General features: G+C 45.3%; 1 protein-coding gene across 2 annotated transcripts; it reads left to right on the top strand.

Annotated features, from left to right (window-relative positions):
* The first annotated feature begins 471 nt into the window (after nt 1-471).
* On the top strand, nt 472-9404 carry LOC147361577 (uncharacterized). 2 transcript variants are annotated; one of them, XM_086329514.1, is made up of 2 exons: nt 472-1024; nt 9121-9404. In XM_086329514.1, exons 1-2 carry the CDS (start codon nt 709-711, stop codon nt 9147-9149), a joined length of 345 nt encoding a protein of 114 aa, XP_086185640.1. In that variant the 5' UTR covers nt 472-708; the 3' UTR covers nt 9150-9404. The 2 variants fall into 2 exon arrangements, 1 of the variants encoding a protein (XP_086185640.1); XR_015138115.1 differs by lacking the exon at nt 472-1024 and adding an exon at nt 6741-6872 and having other exon boundaries at nt 9121-9315.
* Nucleotides 9405-14988: the final 5584 nt, after the last annotated feature.

Raw genomic sequence — 14988 nt, 5'->3', positions numbered from 1 at the left:
ATGTGTATTAATATAATGCAGTGGTTTTTAGTGGATTCAGAACTGTGCATCCATCACCACTAACAAACTGAGGGAACAGTCTCGTCACCTTCAAGAAACCCCAACCCATTAGCAGTCACTCGCCAACCCGCCTCGCGCCCCTAGCAACCATTAATCTACCTTCTGTCTCTATGGATTCTTAATTTCTTGTTACACTGTGTACACAGCATCAACTATTAGAACGCATCTCTGTGCCCGACTGAGACATAAGAGCAGAAGCAGTTCTGATTCAGCGAAGAAGTACAAAATCAATCTCCTTGCTTTGTGACCTTGGGTAAGTTGTTGAACTGGATTTAGTTTCCTCCTAAAAATGAAGAAGTTTGGACTGTGCAAGAGGTTAAACAAACAAAAAAAAAGCAAAACCCCTCTGGCTATAATTCCAATAGGCTTCCTAATACATGTCTTCCTGTAATTAAGATTTCATACCAGAACTGCTGCAGCCGCTGCCTTCCCCGCGAAGGGCCCTAGAGAAAACGTTTTCTCTTTTTCTGCCCTTTGTGGGTGTCTATTCCTGGGCGGACCAAGGAGAAACTGCAGAGCCCAGGAGCGGAGTCTCTAGCGCGCGGCGCCCGCAGGAAGCCTCGCCCAGCTCGGGACCGCACCCTCCGCGGCGCCCCTGGGAGAGAGCCGGCAGCCGCGCGCGCCACGGACGCGGGGAGGGGCGCGGCCATGGGGAAGGGGGCGGAGCCAGCGGCCTGGCAGCCAATCCGGGCGGCCGCGCGTCCCGAGGGCCGCGGCTCTCCGGGCGCGCAGGGGGCGGGGCTCCGCTTGACAGTGGCGGTCGCCGGGCAGCGGAGCCCGGGCACAGCAAGCGCGGCGCGGCGCGGCGCGGGGAGCACGGGCGGCGGCGGCTGCGGCACAGGGCCCCTGCCAGCACAGGGTCTCGGCGCAGCGGAACAGCCTCCCGCGGCGGCGGCGGCGGCGGCTGCGTCCGGGCGATGCGGCGGGTCTCCTCAGGCGCCGGTGTCCCGACCTCTTCCTGAAGGTACCGCGCGGAGCTCGCCCCCTCGCCCCCGGGCGGCGCAGCGCCGGCCCCGCTGCTTTGTGAAGCCCCGGCTGGGGCGCGGGGTGGGTGGGGCCGGGCGGGGCGGCGCTGTCTGGGCAGCTTTCCCCGCGAGGAAGAGGGTGGCGGCGGAGGGAAGCGGGCTGAGGGAGGAGGGCTCTCTCCCGGGCGCGGCTGGCGGCCCTGCCGCCCTCCATCCTCCTGCCACCCCTTCCCTTCCCACCCCACGTGGCTCGAAAGAGGTCTCGTTCCGGGAGAAAGTTTGGTGCTGAGACGCGCCGAGCCGGACTCGGGGGTCCCTGAGGCGCGCCCCAGTAGAGGGGAGGCAGGTCGTCCTTGCCGGGAACGCCCGTGACCTGCATATGGGCAAGCGGGAACCCAGGCCACTTTCTAACCTCTCCCCACATCCACTCTCCCCCCAGCAGCATTCCCGACGCAGGCTCTTCCCCGAGGAAATTCCTCGATGGGGATTCCCCCCTACCCCAACTGGAGCAGGGGACAGGCACCCAGAGCCCCCCACCCCCCACCCCCCACCCCTGCTGTGGCTTCTGCCGAAGGTAGTAGTTCAGTCTCCCGCACCTTCTAATTAAAGGTCCCTGAACAGTGTGTTGGAGCTGCCGGTGATTCCTTCTGTGTCACATCTTGAATATTTTTTTCATGCCACTAGGCTTACAGTTGGCTTCTCCAGCGTGCTGGGGTGTGGAGCACAGGAACGGGAGTAGAAGCTGTGGCCCATCTCTCAGGGTGCAGGGTGGGGAAAAAAAAAGAATACAGAACGCACTGATTCACTTGACGATGGGAAAAAGTTTCAGCCTTCAGAAAAAGATGGGTTTCCATGTGGATTATTTGCTTTGACGAAACTTCCTCAAATGCAGAGAAATAGAGTTAGTACTGTGTTTTACACAAGGTTGTAGGAACAGTCTGTCGTCACTGTAGCTGGGAGTAGAGGTGGCCATGTGTTTATCATAGGGACTTGAAATGAGCAGATGTCGACAAGTGTGTGTTGAATTCTGTTTCATTCTCATCAGCCTGATCATACGTGTGGATTCTCACAGGTACTTTATTTCTTACCAAGAGTATTCATACCATAAGACAACTTCATAATACCTTCAGTATCTGCAGACTGCCTTAGCCACAGACACTGGCCTCTTGTTCTGGTCCACACTGTTTCTCCCTTCACCAGGTCCCATCACTTCCATAAGAACGTTTACATACAAAAGAGCAGGAAACCTCCTTCGTCCATGGTGACACGATATATACAGCATATACATAGTGCATACAGGTGTCCTAGATATTTTGTATGTAACTTTGATTCTCACAGTCACCCTGATGTGTTCCTGTCACTTCCCCTACTTTAGGATTTAAAGAGTTTTGCAGTCTTCCAAGATTGGAATTTGAACCTGGATGTCTTTGACTTCCTGCCTGGTGTTCGTTTCCACTAACCTATGCTATCTCTTGGACTCTCTAGGGAGAGAGTTATCCGTGTGATGATATACTAGGAAATCCCAGCATGGCAACATAGACTGCGTCTCCTGACCTCCTGGGTCAGAGCCCTTTATGGAGTGTCTTCTCCTGGGAGCCCACCACTGTGTGCCCAGCCACTATGACATCAGGGACTGACATCATGGGCTCCGCACAGTACCCCCACTCCCCTACACCCAGGATGTAAGTCAGATGGCAATCTCCAAACATATAAACACCTTCCCCTTCCTAATACCTTGGTTCCAGAAGGCAGATGAGTGTTTTCCCTTTCTGCTGCTTAAGGAGCAGTTTCTCCCCTCTCAGCCATTCAGGTCTATTTTAAGTCTGCACAGATAAGTACACCCCACCAGCTGGCAGCCACGCTTCCCCTGTGGTGTTCACAGGGACACACTCACCCTCCTGTACCAACTGTCAGAGAATTCCTGACACAGCCCTGCCTACTTACAGCGGAAGACTGAAACAAGGTCTCTGGGGAAGATGGTATTCGTCCAGGGAACCCCTGGATTCTCCTCTACTGACCAGAAAGGAGACTCACCCAAAGACCCTAGGGGCAGGAAGCAGGCCTTCTCAATAGTACCAAATGCCGTGTGTGTGGTGGCCTGTTGTCAGCACTGTTAAAGATAATGTACTCGCAGTATAGAAACGCTATGACTGGTTGGTTGTCTTCGTGATGGACGGAGGTGATCACCTATTTCTGATTTGATTACTCACTTTTATACTGAGGCAGTTTTCACCTGGGTGAAGGGTCTGGAAACATGGTATCACAGTTGTGATAGTGAGTTTGAAGATATATCTTAAAAAAAAAAAGTGACTTTTATTATAATCTACAGTTACTCTTTTATCACTTCTCTTCCCTAGGTGGGTTGTATGTATGTCTGTTCTCTCCCTTGCTATAGTCTTCAACTCTCCTCTGGTTCTGAAATGGTTTGCAGTACTAAGGCTAAAAAGAGATAAATGCATTTTTGAGCTGTGACCATATGCTGCCTGGAAGCCTGTCCTCGTAGTTGGCATTTTACTCATGTTACTCTAGTGTTCAGCATCTCAAAGTCCTGTGTGCGTGCTTTGGGATTTCATATGGGCTCTCCTGTCTAATCATTTTACTCCATCCCCCACAGTGTGGTGAGGTTTCAGTCTAGAAGATAGCCCTTGCACCTCCCCTCTGATAGCTCTAAACTGTGGAAAACTGGAGCAGCACTAATTAAAGTTGGGAAAGTGGAACATGAGGTGTACTCATTGTCACTCTCGCACCGGAATGGGAAATGTACCGAAACCATTTGCAGGGAGAAAGAGTGAAGCCGACTTCTTTAAATGACTGGGGATCTGCAAAACTGTACCAGATGGTTGACATGGTACAGCCAACCTGAAGTTGGGAGCACGCAGATACCTCACTAACCTAAAAGTGTCCACAGTCAACAAACTTCCACTCTGCATTCTATTCAGGTTTTAAAACCTCTTATTAACTGGCAACCCATCTTTATTTCTGTATTTCATCAAATTGGGAATGTCATCAGAATGTAGGACATAGCATGATTTTTCTTATACAGGGAGGAAAAAAAAGTACTGCCAATTATATTATGACTTGCCACTCTAACAGTGGTCTTCCAGGAAGACACTGCATGAAATTGTCATGCTAGCATCTCACAGCTTTCAAGGTTCATCTTTTCCATCAGTTGTGGTACTTTTTACTCCTGGTACCTCAGTAGCATTGCTTATGGTGTGATAGGCAATCAGTTTGTATATGTCTTAGTTACGAACTGTAACACAGATTCCTCTTCTGTGTTTTCCTTCAGTCTAGTTAAGCATTTGGATTTTGCTTTGCAAGGTAATGTGTAAACACTAAACAAAGACAAATGTTTCCTTTAGTAACAGAATATTTAGACCCCACTACTCTGTTTGCCTTGGTGTACACACAGTAACATCTTTAAGTGCCAAATCATGGTGTAATCTTTTTGAAAGCCATTTAAATGGCAATTTAACAGAATACGTGCAATGCCAACGATGCCTCTTAGTGGAAGCAATGACAAAATGAATAGCGGTGACCAAGTTGATGCAAATACAGGGAAATGATGATTGTGCTGTGACTACTGCCAAGTTGTCAGTCATTTTAAGGTACTGTCCTTATTAAGACCCATCCTGATTTCAGAGATATTAAAGTGCGGGGGAAAAAAATGAACCTTATCAATGAAATATGTTAATCTGTGCCCACTTAGCTTGGGGAACTTGACCTGCCTACCATCTTGCATGTTTTCATTCATTCTTTCATTCACAGAGTCAGTCATTTTGTTAAACTCCAAGCTTCAAAGGCTGATGATGACAGCTGGCAGAGAGTGGCCCAAGTGAGAGAGCCAATAAGGAGGTGGTTAGGAGTGTGGCCTCAGGATCGGCTGGTTTGCATATGAAAGGCTTGTGGGAAGGCCAGTCTTTTTATCTTTAGGAATTGGCTCAGCCTGAGAAGGGCACTCCCTCCAGGGTCCTCAAGGCACCCCCTCCCCACCCCGAGATGTCAAAACATCAGGATACAGAAAATAAAAGGCTTGGTTGATTACCCGGAGATTTTTTTTAATAGTCAACTAATGGATTCAGCTCTGGTGCAGCCAAGCATGCGGAGGTGCCTAGCTCAGGATGTGACACATGGTCTCATCCAGTCAACATTCATTAAATCCAAGTTGTGGTGCCAGATGGTCCAGCCGTGCTCACAGTCAGACTGTGCTGGATACTGTATCAGGTGTGCACTGTTCATCTTGAGAGAGAGCAAAAAAATGAGAGACTGTACACTGCCCAGAGGACCCCCAGATGAAAGATGAACCACCCAGGACAAAGACAAAACCCAAGTCTCTAAAAACATAAATGAACCCTTAAGCAGATACATCTTCAGCTTTAAGATCTGAAAATCTGTAAGGTAATTATATATTGGGGGCTTATTCACTGTGGATTTGGAAAATCAGTAAGAGTCAGGAAGCATGAAAAAGTTAGTATTAGTTGCTCAGTCATGTTTGACTCTTTGCGACCCCATGGACTGGGGGTCAGGTTCCTCTGTCCATGGGATTCTCCAGGCCAGAATACTGGAGTGGGTAGCCTTTCCCTTTTCCAGAGGATCTTTCCGACCCAGGGATTGAACCCACGTCTCCGGCATTGTAGGCAGATTCTTTACCAGCTGAGCCCCCAGGTTGTTTGTCAGAGTGAAATTGAAGTTGGAAAGTGAATTTAGTGTAGGTGAGTGGTGTGCTCAGGAGTCGATCGCTAAAGGTGAGTTACTCGAAATAACGTGAAGCATCCTTTTCTTCTCAGCTGCAGGCAATATCGATCAGATGAGCAGATGGTTTACATACACAGAAAAGAATGTCACTGGAGAGAGTTATTTGAAGGCAATTATAGGATGTGTGGTGGCGACAAGTCTAAGCGTAGAATGTTTCACGTATACCTGACTGACAAGTGTCCGCTTTAAGGACACTGATGGAGAAGGCAGTGAGTGGGATGGACCTGGGTTTAGATTCAAGGCATTGCTCTTAATAATGAAAACGGGGGTGTTTGAGGATGGCGTGTCTGGACCCACAGTGAAGTAAATGAGTCCTTCCTCTGAGCAGCCTCTTGACTTTTCTTTATGTGGCTGGTTAATGGTTATAACGTGTTCAGAATCCTATGACTTTTTCCTTAGAATCTTGACCATGCATGTTAAGAAATAATCATGAAAACATAAGCAGGAGGTCAGTCTCTTCATGTAAGAAGGGTAATTCCTTTGTAGTGAAAGCTGTGCAGTAGCCCTCCGCGTGCAATTCCTCCTAGTCTGTGACTTTGCACACATCATTCTTGTGTTTGTGTAGGAGCTCATCTGTGTTGATGGAAGTTGCAGAAATGTGTTCACTGTAACACACAGCTGCTCTGCCTTTGTGTTTCCACACTGATGTCATAACTCTTTAGTTAAAGTAGTGATGGTAGCCAAAACTGGCCAGCGAAAGCATTTCTGCCTGGCTTAGTTGCTGACCTGGATTTGACGTTGGTCAGGATGGTCTTTGGGTTTATCCACTCCAGTGATGAATTACGTCTCAACCTCACATACATTTCATAATCCAGGCTTTTATGGCCTTTTAACCTGATTCCCTACATGAATTAGGTCCATGTGAAAATGGAATATTCAGTCGAATGAGATAATATGCAGACATATGTGAATCGGCCAAGAAATGTAATGGACAATTACATCAAGCTGAATGTTGCTTTCAGGTGTTACTCAATGTCAGCGATCCCTGGGAGTCCTTGGCTTTCTGGACCTCTTTCTTTGTGTTGATTCTTAAGTGAGACCCCCTATGGAAGGCTGCGGGGAGAAGGGACAGCCTTCCTGGAGCTATTCTTGGTAACTATGTTCTAACTTTAACCTTTGTGAATTTGAATTGCTCTCTTCTGGGAGTGGGTGGAAAGAGGCATCTCCCTGCTGATCTCTTCAGCCCTGGAGCCTAGAAAAGTGCCTGCAAATGGCAGGGGCTTAATGATTACTTGCTGAATTAAAAAATATCCTTTGACTGGTTGACACAGGTATTCCCATCCTTCTTTGGTCCAAGATTCTTATTGCTTATGAATAGAAATCCTCACAAAATACCTTGTGATTTCATATCTAAATCATTTAGTATAAAGAATCAAGGATATCAAACCTGAAATTTTAAAGAATGGAAGTCATGAAGATAAACTCTCCTTAACAAATTAAAAAATGTATTGTGAGTGATCATTATTAAAATTCTACAATATTGGATTGTAAGATAGGAAGACTAAAAATAATGGTATAGAAAATACAGATTTTGACTCAGATTATTTAGGGAGCTTAACACATACAAATACAAAATACAGCTTTTGAAAAAAGACTCAGTTATCTAAGGAAGCTTGCTAGAACAACAGAACAATAGCTTGAAGAGAAAACAGTAAGAAAGAGAATAATTTACATTTTGGCCTTAAGCAAATACTGCATTAATTTCTGATAAGTGTTAAACGTTGGAGAGGAAAAAAAGAAATACCGTAATGATGGATACATGTCATTATGCGTGTGTCTAAACCCACAGAATGGACAGCACAGAGGCTGAACCATACCGTTAACCATTAACTATAATGGACTTTGGGTGATTATGAAGTGTCAGTGTGGGTTTATCAGCTGTAACAAATGTCCCCACTCTGATGGTGAGGTTGACAGTGAAGGAGGCGGTGTATGTGCGGGGACAGAGAATATACGGGAAATCTCTGTACCTTCCCCTCAACTTTGCTGTGAACCTAAAACTGCTCTGAAAGAATAAAGTCTTATTAATAAAAAAGGAAAAGCGAGGAAGAGGAGGAGGAATGGACAGACAGAAAGCAGAGTCATTTTTTTATCCCAAGTCTGAAAGCAGTGAAGACTTTTCTGAATATTCATGTCATCTTATAAGACAAATACATTAGAATATAGAAACCTGATAATCATTTAAATAATGATCCGTAATAAAACCATCCTAAAAGGCAGCATGACAGAACATGGCTAATGGAAGCATACGTAAAATATGTCAGGGGTTGATATGAATATGGGATGTGTGGCCTGGTCACACATTCCAGGGGTTGAGGGAGGGAAGCAGATGTTTTGGTCCTTGATGTACAAATGTGAGATCATTGCATGATAGGCCCAGAGTGTAAAACATATACATTAATCACTACCACTTAAAGGCGTAGTTTGTGTTTTGACAAAGATCAAAGATCAGAAGTAATTGGGAAGTTGGAATTCTGTATCCACTGACTGCTTGTTCATTTGTTGCACTACTGGAAAACAAACAAACAAGCCTTCTATAAAGCACAGGAAGCTCAGTTTAGTGCTCTGTGATGACCTAGATGGGTGGGAGGGAGGTCCCAGAGGGAGGGAACATATGTATACATATAGCTGATTCATTTGGTTGAATCACACAACATTGCAAAATAATTGCACTCCAATTAAAAAAAAAAAACACACAAAACACCTAAAAACCAGAAAACAACAGAAACCATCCTTGAAACACCACTCAATAGTAAGGGCTTTATTCAGAAACCACTTGAGACAGAATTACATATCAGAATTTTCTTCTCTTGTTTTTCCAGACAATAGAAACAAATTTCATAAAAGGCTACAGTTTGGACCCTTGGAGGTATTAGTAGCACATTAGACAGTGTCTCTGCCTTAGTTATATGCCTTAAAAGTGCACTTATCTGAAACAGTAGTTTAGGGTTTGAAATCTGCTCTCAATTCTCATCACATGTCCACTCCAGCATTGTTTTTCTTATCTCTGTGGGAAGTGGAGGTAGAAGCTCTGTCTCTGTGAGTATTGCATGTGGCTGGACAGTGACCTTCCAGCCCATCGAAAGGATCAGAACAAAGGTTGGGAGGTCCCTTGAGCAGTGGCTATGTTATATCAGGTGTGTCTGGGGGGTGGAAAGAGCTTCGACTCAGACTGACGTGGGCTTGCCATCCCCTTGTCATGGAGTGAGAAGTGCATCATTGCCCAGTGAGGGGGCTGTGTGGCTGATACCCAGCTAAAGGCTCTCTGTTGTCCCCCTATGCCGTTTAATCCTCATACAGCCCCTGGGCGGTCAACCTTGTTACTGTCTCTGTTTTGCAGATGAGGAAACTGAACAACAAAGAGGTTAACTGTTTTGCTTTGGGTGACCTTGATATCCAGTGAAGAGGCTGAGAGAAGAACCTGGAGCATCTGACCGGGATGCAGCACCGACTTTATGCTCCCATGGGGTGTGCTTAACACCCTTCAGACTTAGCTTCCTTGTCTGTAATTGGGGCCGTTCATTTCTTTTTTTTTTTTTTTTTTTCGTTCATTTCTATACTCAGCCAGTTGGTGGTGAGTTTGCGTTTGCAAGAGAATATGAATAAAGTATCAAGCACGTTATAGCCCAGTGCACAGTGGTTACCTGTTACCATTGCTGTCTTTTTCCCCGGTGATCCAGTGGCCAGAACTCCACACTCCCAATGCAGGGTCCCAGGTTCAGTGCGTGGTCAGGGAACTAGATCCCACGTGCTGCAACTAGTTCACATGTGGCAGCTCAAAGATTCTGGTGCTGCAACTAAGACGTGGTGCAGCCAGATAAAACTTGAAAACAATCTTAATAAAGTTAAAAAAAAAATTTAGCCCATTGCCATAGCAGCCAGTCATTCCTAGCTGTTCACTGTTACAGGTCCACAGGAGCTTCTTTACTGATGTCCATTAAGTCCCATCTAGAACCCTCTCTTCTCCACCTGGATGGATATTTTCTTCCTTCTGTAGAGTAACTGGATGTGAGGGAAGCAGAAGTGGAAGAGCAAGCACTTTAAAAATGGAGGGAGGCAGAGCAGCCTTAATCCTTGTGGGAACCTCACCCCCTCAGCAAAACAGTAGACTTAAATCCACTGAAAGTAACACAGAAGGCACGTTTTCACTCAACACTCCGGTGTCAAGAACTGGGGAATCTTCATCTGTTATCCTTTGAGTCCTGTATCTGTTGTCTTCTCAAGTAAGAAGAAAACTATAGGCAACCTCTGGTGTACTCTTGAAGCAGTAACTATATAGAAAGAGTACATGTAATTACAAGGTCTTAAGTAGTTAGTGACCGTCAACATTCTTGTAAATATATTGTAGCTAGTGAAACCTACAGGGTATTCCTCTAGACCTTAAAGAGATTCTGGTACATCCACTTTGAAGTATTTAGAAATCAATTAAGAAATAACTTTTTTTTTTCCTCACAAGTCCAATGTCATGTTTATAGAACACCTCATTTATACATTTGTAATACATTTTAACTTGTATAAAATACCCTGTGGCTTCCCAAGTAGCGCTAGTGGTAAAGAATCTGCCTGCCAGTCCAGGAGATACAAGAGACTGGGGTTCGATTCCTGGGTCAGGAAGATCCCCTGGAGTAGGAAATGGCACCTCACTCTGGTATTCTTGCCTGGAAAATTCCATGGGCAGAGGAGACTGAGCACAAAATACATTAGATATATTTTTAATGTTAGCATGTTTTATTATGCAAGTAATATGTTCAGTGAGCTTCCCTGGTGGCTTGGATGGTAAAGAATCTACCTGCAATGCCAGAGACTCTGGTTTGATCCCTAGGTCAGGATGATCCCCTGGAGAAGGGAATGGCTACCCACTCCAGTATTCTTGCCTGGAGTATTCCCTGGATAATGTTGAAAATTTTAAAGATTTAGTTAAGCAAATAGAAGAATATAAAAACCATCCATAATTCCACCTCCTAAATATTATCACTGTTTGCATTTTTGCATATTTTCTCCCAGATTTCTTTTTTTCGTTTATAGATGTATACAAGACTGAATCATTTAGTATACTGTTTTATAAGCTGCTTTTTTCACATAGCACAGTTTATCCCAAATCTCTCACCATGACAGTAAACCATTATGTAGATTTATTAGACAAACGTCAACAGACCTTGGCCCTTGTATTTCAGGACACTAGAAAGGCCTCCACTTAGCCCCGAGGCTGAGGACGTTGTCCAACTCTATACAAAACATGCTGTCTGCCTGGTGGAGCTTTTAAGCCCCCAAGCTGGGCCTCACTTGCACAGTGTGAGGTCTCCATCTGCACTCCTGCCTCTGCCCAGTATCCTTCTCATCCTGAGGCTCCTGCTGTTTATCTCCTGAAGGTTCTCGGTGTCACCCTGGTGTTTCTGACATGGAACTGCAAATGAGCTTTTTCTGCCTCCCGTCCTCTGACGGGTGAAGGTCGGGAGATACACAGCCCTGCCAACTGGCTTCTTAAAACCAGGACCATCTGCCGATAAAAACCTGCCATTCAGAATACTTACTCCCTCCCCATTTCTACAGCTGGCTCTCAGTTACTGCTTCCCCTGGGAGCCAAGATCACCAAGATCATTAAACCCCACAGTGGAAAACCGAACTTCACGAGAATTTAAAATCTCCTCCTTGTCCATCTTTCAACTAGAGCTGCTCACCAATGCACTGATTTGAGTTTCTTCTTTTATCCCCCTGATTCAGAGCCTAATGAGCAATGAGGTAGCCAAAATCTGGTTATCAGACAGACGAGCAAACAGCCTGTCGTTATGATCCTACAGTTTGAGTGTATGTCTCTGAAACCTCTCCTGCCTTCCCTGTGAAGGGTACTAAGCAAGGTGTTTTATAAGTTGCTTTTATCTATCTAGGTTTTCCAAAAACCCATCAGAGCTCTTCACATTAAGTTCTAAGTAATTGATACTCTTTTCTTTTTTAAACATTATTTCCTCTGTTTCAGTCTGCCATCTAATTTCCACCCTTCTGCGAAAAAAAAAAAAAACTATATACACACACAAGTCTATGTGTATTTCTGTGTATGTATATTCATACAAATACACTTTTAAAAAATGAATCATCTGTACCATCTTTCTAGATTCCACATACAGGCGCTCATATACAATGTTTGTTTTTCTCTTTCTGACTTACTTCACTGTATATGACAGACTCCACGTCTCTACAAATGACCCAATTTCATTCCTTTTTTATAGCTAATATTCCATTGTATGTTGTATATATCTACTACATCTTCTTTATCCGTTCATCTGTCAGTGGACACTTAGGTTGCCTCCATGTTCTGGGCTATTGTAAATTGTGCTGTAGCGAACACTGGGATGCATGTGTCTTTTTGAATTATGGTTTTTTCAGGGTATATGGCCAGAAGGAATAGAGATGCAGAGGTGAGGAACAGACATGTGGACAGGGGGGTGGGGGCGGAGAGGGGAGGATGAGCGGGGAGATTGGGATGGACGTGTGTGCATTGCCACGTGTCAAACAGATAGCAGTGGGGACCTGCCTGTGTAGCACAGGGAGCTCAGCTCGGTGCTCTGTGGGGACCTAGAGGGGTGGGATGGGGGAGCGATCGAGAGGGAGGTCCAGGAGGGAGGGGATATAGGTATACACACAGCTGATTCACTTCATTGTACTGAAGAAACTAACTCAGCATTGTAAAGAAACTATACCCCAATTAAAAAAAAAAAAAAAGAATCAGAGTCACCATTCTCTAGCCATGCATGTTTTTGTTCTTATACCTTCTCCATCAAGGAGCACTGAGCCTTGACATTGCCGGGCATTCAACACGCCTGTGTGCATGCACATCCATCCTTTCCTCCCCGGCCACCGTGGGCAGCTGCTTGTCCTGTCTGCTCCTCTCTCCCCCAGCTTCAAGCCTGCCTTTAGTCCTGACATATCTCTTCTCCCCCTGCTTTCCTGCTGGTCAATGCTCTGACATTCTTGTCCTCTCAGGGAAGATATGTGATACATCCGAAAGAACAAACCTTAGGACCACGGTATTCTCTGCAACCATCACAGTTATTAACATTTCCTGAAACAGCACTCCCTGTTTAAAAGATTGTGGGGTTTTGGTTTCTGTTTTTTCTTAAAGGAAGCCTTTCCGTGCACTGGCTTTCATGGCACTCTTGTGGCTGGAAAGGGCTACTGCCCTCTGGTTATGTCATAGATGCTGAGAAGGGGCATTTCGACTAAGGCACAGCCAGCACTTAGTTCTGAGCATTCCAACCGTCTTGCTGTATAAGTGGCTTATTCCTCAGCAACAGTAGTGATTCAGGCCCCATGGGACCACTCCGGCCTATTTGAATAAACTATCAATAACATTAAAAGCCTTCCCCAGCATCGACATTTGCCAGCACTTACAGACCAATGCAAATGGGATGAGTGGCTTTTGGACGTTTTCAGTTTCTCCCCAGTGTTTGTTAAACATCCAGGGTATTTATCAGAAATGGCCATGGGACACGAACACCTTCTAGTATGTGCTTTTAATTGTATTTTTGCTGAAACTGTCAGACTCGATTTCTTGTTGGATCATGTCTTTAGTCCCGGAGAGGAATCCTGGAAGTGCTGAAAAGAATTCTATGTGAATTACCCCTATTTAGAAGAAGACCAGTCAGAGTTGGCATAGCAGCCTAAGCTTTCAGCCAGGGCTGAGTGTGAGGACTGCCAATTAGGAGGCTGGAGGCAGGACCCAGATCTGTGCCCCTCCTCTCCTCTCCCACTCAACAGAGCGCCCCAGGCCCACTGACCCAGCCAGGCACCAAGTCCGCTGGACCCCAGACTAAAATCTGAGCAACACAGTCCAAAGCTAGCAAGGAGCCTGGGGAGGTGGCCATGGCGTGACTGATTTCATTTGCGTCCTGGATGTGTTTCAAGACAACGATGACCTCTCTCTCGAAAATGTGTTTTTCACACAAATACCTTCTTTTTTCTTTTTTTGGAAAGAGTCCACTGCTTCGATCAAGTTCTTCGATCTTAGAGGAATCCGTGGCTACAAAGTGCTTAAGATCCATGGTCTAGCTTTTCTCTCCTGTTGAAAATAGCCTCCCCTTTGCTGACTCCTAAGTTTTATTCAAGTCCTGAAAGGAAAGAAGTTTGAGGTGTTCTAAACCTCTGAGTTAAGCTACAGGGGTTTAGGGGGCATTTTAAACCCAAACCCTTACCTTCCTGAACCCAAGAAATCACAGAATCAGAGGAAAGCTGCTCTGATGAGGTTTAACAGTATGTGTGAGAGGGGTGACACTGTCCACTCCCAACATGAGCTGAGGACTCTGGGAAGATGCTGGACCATATAGTGGAAGTGGGCAAAGTAGTTGCCAGTCGGGCTCTGCAAAAGAACCTTTATTATTTTTGCTAAAATGGACATAGAGTCCTACAACTTTGTGTGTAGCCCCAAACAGCTAAGGTCCAAATACACGTTTCACAATTCTGAATTCTAAAATACACTCTACTGACAATAATTTACATGACCTTTTGGATCAGAAGTATAGTGAGAATTGATTATCTTCATTTGGTTTTTCACCTAGGATATAATTTCCTCAGGAGTATTGGTAATATTGGTCAATATGAAAAGAATGGGTGCCTGAATGACATATATAAATTAAAGTCTCCTTTTTAAAACATGACTGATCTGAAATACAAACAAGAATACCACCAAGTCATAACCAAGTCCTTTTCATACGGGATTAGGTTTTGAGAGTTTAAGGGCTGTCCTTTATTGTCTCACATGGTGATGAACTGACCAAATATACATACAGGAAAAAGAAGTAAAGATATTAAATTTTTATTTTTAAAAGTTTGCTCTTTACATCTGGGCTTCACTGGTGGCTCAGTGGTGGAGAATCCGACTGCCAGTGCAGGAGAGCATGGATTCAATCCTTGACCCCGTTAGATCCCACGTGCCGCAGAGCTGCTAAGCCCGTGTGCCCCAACTACTGCGCCTGCGCTCTAGAGCCTGGGAGCCGCAACTGTGGAGCCCACGTGCTGCAACTGTGGAAACCCGTGAGCCCGAGAGCCTGTGCACCGTGACAAGAGAAGCCACCACAATAAGCTCAGGTCTCCCCAAGCAGCAATGAAGACCTAGCACAGCCAAAACTACGTGAATAAATAAAATTATTTTTAAAAGCTTGCTAATAATATCTTCAGATCACCATTATTATCAGTATGGTAGAAAAGGCTAAAGCTT

Source organism: Bos grunniens, chromosome 12 (genome assembly GCF_055505025.1).
Source record: "Bos grunniens cultivar Pamir isolate PY7600 chromosome 12, Bosgru_T2T1.0, whole genome shotgun sequence".
Classification (NCBI taxonomy): Eukaryota; Metazoa; Chordata; class Mammalia; order Artiodactyla; family Bovidae; genus Bos; species Bos grunniens.
This window is presented reverse-complemented; position numbering and strand designations above follow the sequence as displayed.

What these genes read in the sequence shown, in the direction of transcription:
- LOC147361577 (XM_086329514.1), top strand. Translation starts at nt 709, where the DNA reads ATGGGGAAGGGGGCGGAGCCAGCGGCCTGGCAGCCAATCCGGGCGGCC. An exon ending in GTCCCGACCTCTTCCTGAAG is followed by an intron (nt 1,025 to 9,120) that starts GTACCGCGCGGA and finishes TCTGTTTTGCAG; the next exon opens with ATGAGGAAACTGAACAACAA.